General features: G+C 44.4%; 1 protein-coding gene across 9 annotated transcripts in view; it reads right to left on the bottom strand.

The window, feature by feature from the left end:
* The window catches only part of sptan1 (spectrin alpha, non-erythrocytic 1), a 66,739-nt gene that overhangs the window by 47,591 nt on the left and 6,850 nt on the right, over window positions 1-12,298 (bottom strand). For all 9 annotated transcript variants that reach the window (XM_079658614.1, XM_079658615.1, XM_079658616.1 and 6 more), the window contains exons 2-14: window positions 11,023-11,262; window positions 10,755-10,880; window positions 8,742-8,882; window positions 7,559-7,839; window positions 6,693-6,837; window positions 6,441-6,595; window positions 6,120-6,255; window positions 5,886-5,987; window positions 5,661-5,798; window positions 5,435-5,545; window positions 5,173-5,250; window positions 4,873-5,028; window positions 4,556-4,760 (exon numbers count right to left, since the gene is read on the bottom strand). In XM_079658614.1, the coding sequence (XP_079514740.1) occupies window positions 4,556-4,760; window positions 4,873-5,028; window positions 5,173-5,250; window positions 5,435-5,545; window positions 5,661-5,798; window positions 5,886-5,987; window positions 6,120-6,255; window positions 6,441-6,595; window positions 6,693-6,837; window positions 7,559-7,839; window positions 8,742-8,882; window positions 10,755-10,880; window positions 11,023-11,259 (2,011 nt within the window). In that variant the 5' untranslated portion in view covers window positions 11,260-11,262. The remainder of the gene's footprint in view (window positions 1-4,555; window positions 4,761-4,872; window positions 5,029-5,172; window positions 5,251-5,434; window positions 5,546-5,660; window positions 5,799-5,885; window positions 5,988-6,119; window positions 6,256-6,440; window positions 6,596-6,692; window positions 6,838-7,558; window positions 7,840-8,741; window positions 8,883-10,754; window positions 10,881-11,022; window positions 11,263-12,298) is intronic.

Here is a 12,298-nt window from a genome sequence, read left to right as displayed (position 1 = left end):
TCTTATGTAGAGATTTTGTACCATTAGTTTTCTTCCTAGAACAGTCTAATTCAGGTTGTAAGTGCACATTTAAGTCCCCCCCGCATATTAGAATACCTGTAGTTTCCATTATAATGACATCAACAATTTTCTGGAAGAACTTAAAATCACTTTCAGGAGGTGCGTAAACATTCAACAGAGTAATTGGATTTCCATCTATGTTACCCCTTATTAAAACAAACCTGCCCTCCTTATCTTTCATTTCAAAGACTTTCTCAAAGTTTAGCTTGCTTGAGATAAGAATAGCCACTCCTCTTCTGTGTCCTGATTTGTATGAGGAGAAAAATACATTAGTAAAACCCATTCTTTTAAGTTTTTCATGTTCTTTATCGTTTAGATGGGTTTCTTGTAGGTACACTATATGGGGTTGTTTTTATTTTATTTTAGTTACAATTTTACTGCGTTTAATCGGATTCAACAGCCCATTCACATTAAAGAGCAACTTCCAAGTTAAAGACACCTGTGAATAAATGTGTATGAAAATGATGAATACACTAGATTTTCAAAAAAATATACAGAAATATACACTACAGTGACATCTGGCGTCGTTTTTGTAAGAAATGTTCACTTCCGCATAAAAAAGCCTCGGCACGTGACCTCCCGCGTGTGACGTAACACGGGGGACACAAGGGGGAGAGCGGCCGGTGTAACGTATTAATAAACATGGATCCCAATGCTAGTTTCGACACAGAAGAAGTTGAACATGAATATTCGAATGCATATGACGGACCACAACCTTATAATTATGAGCCTGCTAGGCGTCCAAGAGACAAGGAGCAGCCAAGGATTAGAAGAAATAACGGCCATCGGAGAGAAATTGAGCTGTGGTGTGAGGAGAACCAGTGGAGAACTGGGCAGCTATCTTGGTGAGTGACCGGCGTTAGCTACAGAATGTTAGCTAACGTCACATCACAACATTGTAAAGTTAGCTATCATATATCAGGCTATAACTAAAGTAGCATTGATAATATAGTAACGTTACTGGCAGGACTGTTGATACTGATCCATAACAGAAACTAATGCGCAAGTATCAGCCGTATCTCGCGTGACCTAATGCAACTCCACACTACGGTGCTGTGTACCGGAGGAGAGACGCGAGATACGGCTGATACTTGACGATCTGGCGGAGAAAGGTTGTGGAGCCTCCGTTGATATGCCGTTGTAAATGGCTTGATGGAAAGCAGGTGTGTAGTCGGGGAGGGTGCACAGCTGATTGCAGCAGGTGAGTGGAGGTTGAGCCGGGAGCGACAGCCACCACGCACACACAAACAACACAGACAGGGGGAAACGAACAAACACAAAGGAGACGGCTGGAGCAGTACAGCCACCAAAGCGTTACCTAATGCAATGTAGGGCTGCAACGATTAGTCGACATAATCGACGACGTCGATCATAAAAATTTGTCGACGCGGAATTTTAGTGTCGACGCGTCGTATAAAAACAATCAGAGAGCCGGTAACGTTAATTCAAAACTGCGCAAATGTTCATTTGTAAATGCAAAGCACTACAGGAAGTGCTGGGGGCAGTATACTCTCCATTGTCTGCCATGACTGCATTCTGTACTAACAACAAAGAAGAAAGAATACGAACGATGGCGGAAAGGAGAGAGAATGAGGGTGATGAAGAGCTCAAAAAAGCGAGACCGAGAGTTTCGAAAGTGTGGGAGTATTTCACAGACGACAAGCCAAAGAAGTCAGTGAAATGCAGAATTTGTAAAGGGGAATTGGCATTCCACGGCAGCACTACAGTGATGCACGAGCATTTAAAACGCAAGCACCCTGGAACCGTGAGGACTGCTACTTTGGATCATGGGTAAGTTTGAGCAAGTTAGCCATAGTCATGTTTACGTTAGCTTACATGTTGGAAAACAGAACGTCTCATGGTTAATGCTTGCTAAGCAAACGCTATTTCAGTTATGTTGAGGCTGCGTGTCCACCAACGAGCTGCTAAACAGCGCCAAGCTTACAGCGTAGTAGAGCACACTAGAGCTTTATGGACGCTGTAATTAATTCCAAACTTAAAATAATAATTAACAAGGGTCTGCGAAATGACAAGAATAAATGATGTTCATGTTATGTTAAGGCAGAGGGACTGGACAACAGGGTGACATTCACAGGTGTGCAGACTTGAGGTAAAACATGCACTGGAGCCCGGAAAAGGAGCCGTGCCCACAGGAAGCAGAGATGGAGGGTGTGACAGAAATAATCGTTAGATTAGTCGACTAATCGAAAAAATAATCGACCGATTAGTCGACTACCAAAATAATCGTTAGTTGCAGCCCTAATGCAATGTCTTACGGTGCCGTGTACCGGAGGGGAGAGAGAGAGAGAGAGAAGTAATACGGTTTCCTGATAAAGCTGTGGAGAGTATGTGCTGCAGGGAGGTGGATGCACAACGCACCCAGGAACGAACGCTAGCTCCGGTCCTTTTTACTGTGGACTCGATGTCCTGACAGGCTGGTATTTGTGCAACCTGCACAAACACAATACTGCACCATGATTACAAATGGTGAAATACAATGTGAAACTACCGAAAAATACCAGCTCCTTAAAACACAACCGCTCTACTCAACGCAACTCTACTATACCCGCGGTCAGAGAGCGGAGATGTGTCCCCTGTGTGATGTAATATGATGCGTTTGACGTATGACCTTAAAAAAAAGCCGTTTTTAAGAGCAGAGCTCAAAATTGCTCCTTTCCCTCTGAATTCCTGCCCTTATGTCTCGTAAAAAATATCAAATCCTGCATTCACTTTTTTAATTGTAATTTTCAAGCAAGTTTAAGCATAAATGTAGAATAAATAAAAACCTGCAAGATGCTCTTTAAAGGAGATGAATTTTACTTTGTCGTTAGCCATTTGTCTCTTACTTTCTGTGTTTCAAATGTATCGAAGAAAAGAATAACATATCTACTCCCTGAACAATAAAGAACAACAAAACATGTAACATAACAAAGGTGTGATTCCAAGGTAGGGGTCTCCCGTTGATGACCCTTGCCTGGGCTAGAGAGAACATCTAGCCATGGGGGAGAGCCTCTCTCGCCTGTGGGTTGAGGGCCCCCGTTGCAGTCTCCATGAAGATAACAGTCTCCATCCATTACACCGTGTATTCCTCCGGTGTGTATTCCCATTTGGAGGGGGGAAGGTGATGAAAATAGCAAACAAAATATAAAGTACCTGTTCATTTTAAATCTAGATCCGCTCACCGACGTTATCCAGACGTCACATCTCCTCTGATGGGGGCGAGGGCTCCCTCCTGAAGATCCGTAGTTTCTCTCCGATGCCCTGCTCAAGCGCATCCTCTGCCCCCTGTGGTTGGGATCCTCCGACCACCTTCCAGGCATAACGGGCCAGTTGCTCAGCCAGGCTCTCCTTGGACTTGGTCACTCTCACGGGCAGACCTCTTGTATTCATGTCGGTTGTAGCCTCGTCCACCGTCTGGTACAGCCGCGTCCCATCCTCATAGTATACTCGCAGCTTGGCGGGGAACGGAATCTGGAAGCGGATCTTGTTCTGCTTTAACACCCGTTTCGCTTCGGAGTATTCCTTTCACTTCTGCAGGACTGCAGGGGGATAGTCTTGATCAAAGTATATAATTCTTCCATTTAAAAACACCTGTTTCTTTCCCCAGACCCTGCGCAAAATCTCTTCTTTCACTTTGTAGCGGTTAAATCTGATTATTATTGACCTTGGTTTGTCTCCTGGTCCCCCGGGGGGCTTTGGGACGAGCGACCGGTGCGCCCTCTCGATGTGGAGCTCTGTAGTGGGGGGGAGGTCAAGGGTGTCCCGTAGTAATTTGTCCACAAAGTCCACCATAGACGTTCCCTCCTCACCTTCGGGTACATTATATATCCTTAAATTCTCCCGTCTAGATCTCCCTTCTTGGTCGAGTAGTTTGCTTTCTTGCTGAGTCAGCACTTTCATCATCTTAGCTAGCACCTGCTCCACGTTTTGAACACGGTTTTCCATCTTTTCATTCCAGTCTCTGCCTCGGCTATTTTTGTATTAACGTTGGTAAGCTCAGCCTTAATATCGCTTAGTTGTTGTTTCGTGTCCTTTCGAAAGTCCTTTATCTCCTCCAAAACTTTGGCTATGCCCAATGAGCTAGCGCTAGCTTCGCCATCTTGTACAGTCTGCGTAGGTGAGCCGTTATCCGTGTTTTCTTCATTTCCAGGTTGTCCATCGGCCTTTTTATTTTTTCCATCCCTTCTTCCCATTGTTGACCCACTGCCAAGTCGCTTATTCTCAGAGTTTGTTTTATTTGACCACCTTACGGGGTTAATTAACTATTACTTTGGAGGAGCTGCTATCTTAGGCTGCCATTCAGGGCGATGACGTCACCGGAACCCCTGCACTATGTTTTTATGCAGATGATACCATTTTATGTCGCTTGTTCCACTCTGACCATCCTCTCCTTGGTCTTCCCTTCAATATTAATATTTATATCAAAGAATAGAAAAGAAACAGTCCATGTGTATTAACAGTTAACCAAGTTAATAGGCTTTCCTCTAGCCAGTACCTTTGAGCTCGGTGGCCTCCAGAAGTTTCTTCCACTGGGAGCCGACCTCCTCCATGCGGTCGGCCACCTCAGTGGAGGCGTAATGCTTTCCGTCAAGCAGCTCCTGGCCAGACTTCTGCAGGGCATCGATGCGGCTCTGATTGGCTGAAAGCTCAGCTTCAAAAGCCTGGTGTTTCTGCACCTTGCCCTGAAGGTTGGAGGGGTCCTGTTGTCAAGAGAGCAGAAGCACAGATGTTGGGAAATAGTAAGGCAGGAAACAGTGTAAAAAACATTTAAAAATGTAAGAAACCTCTCTGCACTACTCTTTGATGAAATACCTTGTAAGCCTCATCTGTGGCGGTCTTCATCTTCTCGTTGATCCAGCTCTTGAGCTCATCAGAGTCCCTGAAGAACTGCTGCAGGTGGAAGGAGTCCTCCAGAGCAGCACGGCGAGACTGAGCGCGTTCATGCAAGGCGTTGCGGCGGCTGAGTAGCTATACATGTGGAAAGGAAGAGAAGACGTGTTGCTTTGAGTTCACATTGAGAAAATGAGATGACAATGCCGGCTGCGTTCAGTTGTTTGAGGGAGTTTGTTCATTTGAGCGAGAAGAAGTAGATGAAGCTTCCGTGGTACTTACAGCATCTCTGCGAGTAGCAACGTCCTCTTTGGCATAGTGGTTGTTCTGGATCAGTTTGGTAGCAAACTCATCCAGGGCCTGGAGATGTACAAGAAAAATATATTTAAAGAGTATTATATTTCATAAAAGCTAGAACTGCAGAGAAAACTGTGTAAAAGATGTTGTTGATTCTACAACTTCCATGTGGAAGTAATGATATTCTTGCTGAAAGACTGGAAACTGCAAGGTGAATTGTGTAATTGGACAGACTGGATTAACTTACGGTGATCTTTTCTTCCTGGGCACTGAGTGATTTCTCAAAGTCCTCATGTTTCTTCAGCAGGGCCTCTACACTGTCCAGGGAGTCCCCCAGGTCTTCATTGAGGAGGAAAGCCTACACAATACAAATAGATCCTTAATAAGTAGCACTCCACAGCAACTAGGAAATACACACAGGTGAAATTCTTTCTTGGGTTAGGGTTTTGGTTTCAGTCGGTGTGTCCGGTTACCTCTTGTTTGCTCATCCAGTTGTCAACTTGCTCAGTGTCCCTGTAGAAGAGCTGCAGGTCCATGCACTGCTCATACTGCTGCCTGCGGACCTCCCACAGCTCCAGCAGGGACTCCTTCTCCGAGGAAAGGATGCCCAGCTGCGCAAAACACACCATAGTTAAGTGCCGGTATAGATAGTAATAATAGCACACAATAGAAGGAAATTTAAATCATAATAATTGTACCTTTTCCTTGACATCCTCAGAGGCATAGTGCCCTGTATCGAGTAATGCTTGGCCAGCTTCATCAGTGGATCTGAAACTGTCTTCATGGGCATCGATCTCTCCCTGGTAGATGCAAAAGAGACATGAACAAAATGAAAATAATGTTGCATGGTGTTTTGTTTTCAGCTTTAAAAAGGAGAAAGCTTGAACTGTGATAGAATGCCGAGATGAGAGGTGTATTATCAGAAATGTTACCTTATGCTCTTGGTGGCGGTCGAGCAGAGCCTCAGCTCCAGCCACGTCATTGGCCAGTTCGTCAGCATTGATCAGAGCTTTCATCTCCGTCACCCAGCTGGTCAGATCCCTGAAGTCAGCAGTGAAGCGCTGCAGCCTGATGAGAGAAGGCCACAGAGGGTGAGCAGATATGCAGAGAAATGTTGAACAGGGCTGCACTCTGTATACTGATTAAGTATCTGCCTATGTACAAAGAAGCAGTTTTTGTTTTATGATAAAATACAACATATGCAGTAAATGTGGTGTATGTCATAGAGCAGACAGTGCTGCGTGGTGTGTTACCGGTAGGAGTCGTTGAGGCGGGTGTGGCGCTCCGCGGCCAGAGTGCGGATCTGTTCCCAGTTGGTGATGAGTTCGTCCTTCTTCAGGTGGATCTGGGAGGCGTTGTGGGGATGTGTCTGCTGCAGGCGCTCTGCATCTCCACCCAGTGTGTTGACCTGATGAAGGAGAAGACAAAGGGGAGTTGTTTGGACTAGGTTTATCACTTCATGGCTGTGCTGTATGTATGTTGCCATTGGTAAAGCATCGTCCTGCCTTATCCTCCAGAGCAGCCAGGTCTCTCTCCAGACCCTCGTGTTTGCGAAGCAGAGCCTGCACACTGGCTAGGTCACGACCAAAGTCATCAGAGGCCATCAGCTGCTCCTTCTCCTTGATCCAGCTGATGGTCTCATCCACATCCCTGTTGGTGGGATACAATACACAGGTTAGTGTACAAAAATACCATGTGAGTGTGAACATCACCATAGGTAGTAAGGGCCCGTGTGCATATGCGTCTTTTTCCGAGTTGGAAACAGCCACCTCCAGAAAAAAAAAGGCAGCTCCCAGCAGTTTTTTTTTTATGTGCTCTGTCTTTTTTGTGCAGCCGCTACGAATAAAACATAATAAAACATTTGAAAAGCACCGGTGACTTCTCTGTAAAAATGACATAGAAAGCTTGTGTTTGGCCACGTTGGTCCGAAGAAAACCACCGTAACTAAAACCAAAAAGGCTGTTTTTAGATGATTTCTGCCGGGAGGACATCTAAATGTTGTTGCCGGTGAGTGTTTGACTTTTATTGTCCTCCTCCCTCGCTATATGGTTGTCGGACTGAGCGGTGACAAGCTCATTCATACAAAATGTGAGAGCAAGTGAAGCTCATAGTACAATAAAATGTATAGTAGCACAAACATATAATGAATCCATGCTAGTTTGTCGTACTACGTCGGTGATAAGTTGTTAACATATCGTTTTCATAGAAATAGTGAAAGAGTGCTGAGAATGTTTCTTTAATGAAAAGCTGGGAGCGGGCGTTCCCCAGCGCTGTGCTAGCGCCTTTCTGCCAGAAAAAGGTGTTGTATGGACACGGGCCCTAAGTGTCCACATTGGATCAGACCCATATTGACCCAGACCCAATTGCTCACCTGTTGAAGCGCTGCACCTCAGCCGCCCCGAACAGCCGGCCCTGCCTCTGCTGGGCCAGGCCCTTCAGGCGCTGCCAGGCGGCGTTCACTTCGTCCTGCTTGCGAACAATGAGCTCCGCCTCAGGATGGGCCTCCTGTATCAGCTTGGCTGCTAGTTGGTTCACCTCGTTAACACGCTCCTCATGCGCAGCCAGGTCGGTCTGAAACTCCTCAAACTTCTTCTGCAAGAGTTCCACATGCTCCAGGTCCTGGCCCAGCTCCTCCGAGGTGGCCATGGTCTCCTACAGGTGGAAGAGGAAGAGCTTTCTTTTAATACATATAATCAAGTTTTACAAATAAATGTCATTAAAAAGGTCCTTAGCATTCAGGCCTTATGTTTCAGTTAAAGAAATACCATACATTTTAGGACTTTCAGCAGCAACCCTGTTATTAATCATTACATATTATTTACAAGGAAAGTAAAGGTTGTTTCAAATCCGAAAGGTGCCACATAGCGAACATTTCTGACAGAATGTAAAAGGCCTTCACTGGATGATCTCCTCGTCATTGCTCTCGCATTCAAAATATGTTAGCAAACTTTTCTTTACTATTCAATGGTAATTCAAAAGTTCCCTCTTGTTGCCATACAACACTGTTTTTCACTAAACAGGAAAATGAGGTGATACCATTATTCTCAGAGAACCCTTTTAGCTTTCAACTCATAATATCAAGCCCCAACCATGTTTCATTGAAGTGGCTAAAGAGCAAATACAAGAACAGTGTTTCTGAGCTGAGAAAAGGTTGCTTGGTCTCCTTACCAAAATATTGTAATGTTTGTTAGTTTGACTGTTAAAATCTAAACGTGCTGGATTGACCCTCACTATGTAAGTGTCCACCCCCTTTTACCATTCATGAACATGTACATTAAATGAGGAGGTTTTCAATTCATACGGCTCCCTTATTTTCAAACCCTTATTACATCCTGTAACTGCAAGTTTATTTCATTGTAACTGGTGAAATTGTCTAAACTATCTTCTAAATAAAGAATTGCTAAAAAGTGTTTAATTTATTCCACGAGAAAGCTAGAGAAGAATACTCAAAGAGTTGCATTGAAAATGTGTAAGAATGCCACTAAACAAGGAAATATATGAAAGATGTGTACATTCTAGTCGTGGTGAAAAAAGGTTTCCATTGACAATCTGACCTTGTCACTGATCCAGTCCAGGGCATCCTCACACTCACGCAGGTACTGGACCAGCTTCTGGGCCTGCAGGAGGCGTGTGCCCTTATCCTTGGTCCTCATCAGCAGGAGGTCCCAGAGGCGATGCAGCTCCTCCAGACGAGTCTAGTGACCATGAGGGAAGGGAAGAGGTTTTCAAAAAGTATTTGCAGAGGGGAAATATGAAATATGAAAATAAGTAGAAAAGGGACCAATATGAAACACAGTACATGCAATACAATGTAAATGTCCATTTCCTAACAACAGAGGACAGGAAGGGAAAGCTTTCAGCCAAGAGCTGGAAGAGTTTTTACAGCACTCAAGAGTCACGCCGGGTCCACACAGCTCAACACCTACTTGTATATACTGTCCCATAACCAAACTTGTAACTATGGGCCTCTGTTGTGTCCGGTAAGGCGTGTAGGACTAAATCAGATGGAGCAGGTTACAGTGGGCAGCATGTTCAGAAAACATGCATGAGATTTAGGCTAGCCGACGCAGCCGGTGTTATTGTTGACAATAAGGTCAATAAACCATTAAGATTCAAACTAAGGACAACAAGAACAGTGCTGACATATTTACTTCAAACAAGCAATATCATTGTTAGTACTGCTGCATAAGTTCAACTCTTTGCTTTTTAACAGTTTCACTTATGCAGTCATTTTTTTATCATATTAAATATAAATGTAATAGCATCACATTTCCATCCAGTTCAAATGTTTATTTTATGCATTTATTTATGCATTTATAAAAACATGTTCAATTAAGATGAACAGAGTCTGCACGCTCACTTTTCATGTCAACATAAAAACGTATATATAGCTCCAGTCTATGGTCAACACAGGGAGCAGATGATAGATGATTGATGAATATCAAACACTGCTACGATTGGGCACAAACAGTTAAATATGCACTACTAGATTGAAAAGTTAGTGTTTGAGGCCCCGGCCCCACGAGGACGAAAACGGTCGTTTGCGTTACTGTTTAGTGTCATATAGAGCGTTCAGCCACACGAGGACGACCGAATATGACAGTAAACAACTGCGGAAACGATAACGGGTCCCAAGGTGGATAGAACGGCATACGCAACGCTCTGGGGGGTCCAACGGCTCCGTGTGTGCGCCCTATACGATCATTTTCTGATAATGATGACGCAATAGCCCCGCCTCTCCCCACCTCTGCTGCTCACCCCCGCGTCAAGGTAAACTGCACACTGAATTCAGATTATTTATCTTTCTCTCAATATGGACATAAACGCGAGTGAAGTCTAATCTGACAGGACGGAGACACGCAGCTCTGCTCACCTGCAGCTCCTCCCGCTGTGATGCAGCGGTGAACGGAGCCAAACACACACTTTAAGTCAGATCATCACCCTTAGCTATTTTAATTACCTCTCAAACTACCTAAACTAGTTATAAATATGTTTATTTTTACTGCTGCTTGAGACAGACACTGACGCTGTCAGAAGAGAGGGAGGAAAAAGAGAGGCTCCGTGTATTTTATTATTTTATTATATAGATTCGTTATTCATTTGTTTTAAAGCTCAATAAATAACAAAGAAGACCTTTGACAGGCTCTTTTATAATTTGTTCCGGAAGATTTAAACTTTAATATACGTTGACTGGCGAAAAACTCTGCCCGGTTCCCTCGGCCCCCACCGTGGAGAATAAACAGAAGGGCAATCATGACAACCATGCTTCTTCGCTGCTTTTGTGGAGGAAGTTACAGCGCCACGTACAGGCTCCTGCACATGTACTGCAGCTTCTCCAGCGGTTGGAGCTAAACGGAGCTTTCTCGTGTGGGCAAACACTTTCCGGCGTCTATTGCGTGTGGACGGAAGCTTTTTGCGTTAATCCTATGCGTTTAGCCGTATGCGTCCTCGTGGGGCCGGGGCCTGAGTGTTTGCCTCGGACAGACTGCTTCTCTGTGCCATGTTCATGTTGTTCTGACACTCTGCTGACACTAGAGTGAACACATGTTGGTCAGTGTGTGCCTTACTCGGATGGTCTCAGAGGAGAAGTGGCCCTCTGTGATCATCAGGTTCCCAGTGTCGTCCAGTTTGATGATGGCCCCCGCGTTCGCCTGGACTTCAGCCTCAAAGGCCTGATGTTTCTGCAGCTTACCCTGTGAAACAGAAAATACATTTAGATATGAAACACACAGACTAACCTTTACTGTGATCGAAGTATTCTGGGACGGATCCAACGGCAAGTAAACATCTATTCTACGGTTTAGAAAGTGTCTACAGAGGAAGCAGTGGGCTCACCTGCAGGTTGGAGGGGTCCTTGTAGTTCTCATCAGAGGCAATCTGCAGCTTCTCTTGGATCCACTTCTCCAGCTCATCGGCGTCGCGGCGGAAGAACTGGAAGCGGTAAGAGTCCTCCAGCTTGGTGCGCCGCATGATGGACAGCTCTTTGAAGCGGCGGTAGCGGTCCAGCACCTGCTGCCGGCGCTCCTGGATGTCATCGGCTGTCTCCAGCACTTTGGCCCCTGCGGTGTCCATTTTCTGTTAACACAACATAAAAAGCACTCATTAATTAGTCATGCAAAATAAAAAATAAAAAAGTAAAGTATAAAGGTATAAGCTGCACATTAGTCTTGTAACATTCTCTTGCACTATTTTATTGTTTTTTAATTTCCTTTATTGTGTTATGTCTTATATGTATGTTGCATTGTTGCATTGCCATTACTACACTGGAGCTACTGTGATTATGACAATAGAATCTTTGAATCTTGAATCTATGAAAGATTAGTTCATCGGAGTGATATTTTAAGATTTAAAATTCTCAGGCCATTATATGGAAAACACTTTTATTACTATACAGTAATATGGCACTCCTTTGTGGTGCTAAATTGAAAAAAGTGAATGCATTATTTATGATATAAATGTCTAAGAAATGTGGGCTTCCCTTGAAGAAGCTCAATTCTCACTTTTACAAGTTTTACAGTAACAGTTCACACTTGTTTTTAAATAATATATCATACCATCATAGATGCTACCCAGCTGCAGACAATCTTGCACAATAACGCTCATTAAACCCTCTATGACAAAAATCAACATACAATGGGACAGGAACTTGGCTTGGAAATATACGGCAGGATATAAAGACTATTTGCCAAAACAAAAATCCCACATCCTGTCTCAAGCTGAGCGACCAAACAGCACAAACAGTCAAATGTCAAAGGGGGATGGGATGGAATTCCACATGCATGCGGACAGTTTCTAGGCTACACTACACAATGGGATCGCTGCAGTCAGCTTCTCTGTCCACTGTGCCTGTGGCCCCATGGTCAGTAGGACTGTGGCTCATTTGAGCTTGCAACCTTGTTAAAACATGACAAATGAGATTTAACACGGGCATTCAAACCAGCTTCATTTCCTAGAATGGTGGAATTCATTATTTGTTTCTGTGCCAGACCGCACCCTCCGGAAGACGGACACAAAGAGGAAACTAGAGAGATATTGATCAGAGAACAATAGTTGATGTCCAAGCTGAGTGCAGGGTGGAGGGGGGGGGGGAGATGGTGTGGGCACTATGGCA

Source organism: Notothenia rossii, assembly GCF_949606895.1.
Source record: "Notothenia rossii genome assembly, chromosome: 11".
NCBI lineage: Eukaryota > Metazoa > Chordata > Actinopteri > Perciformes > Nototheniidae > Notothenia > Notothenia rossii.
Note: the sequence above shows the minus strand (reverse complement) of the source record. Positions and strands in the feature narration are given on the sequence as shown.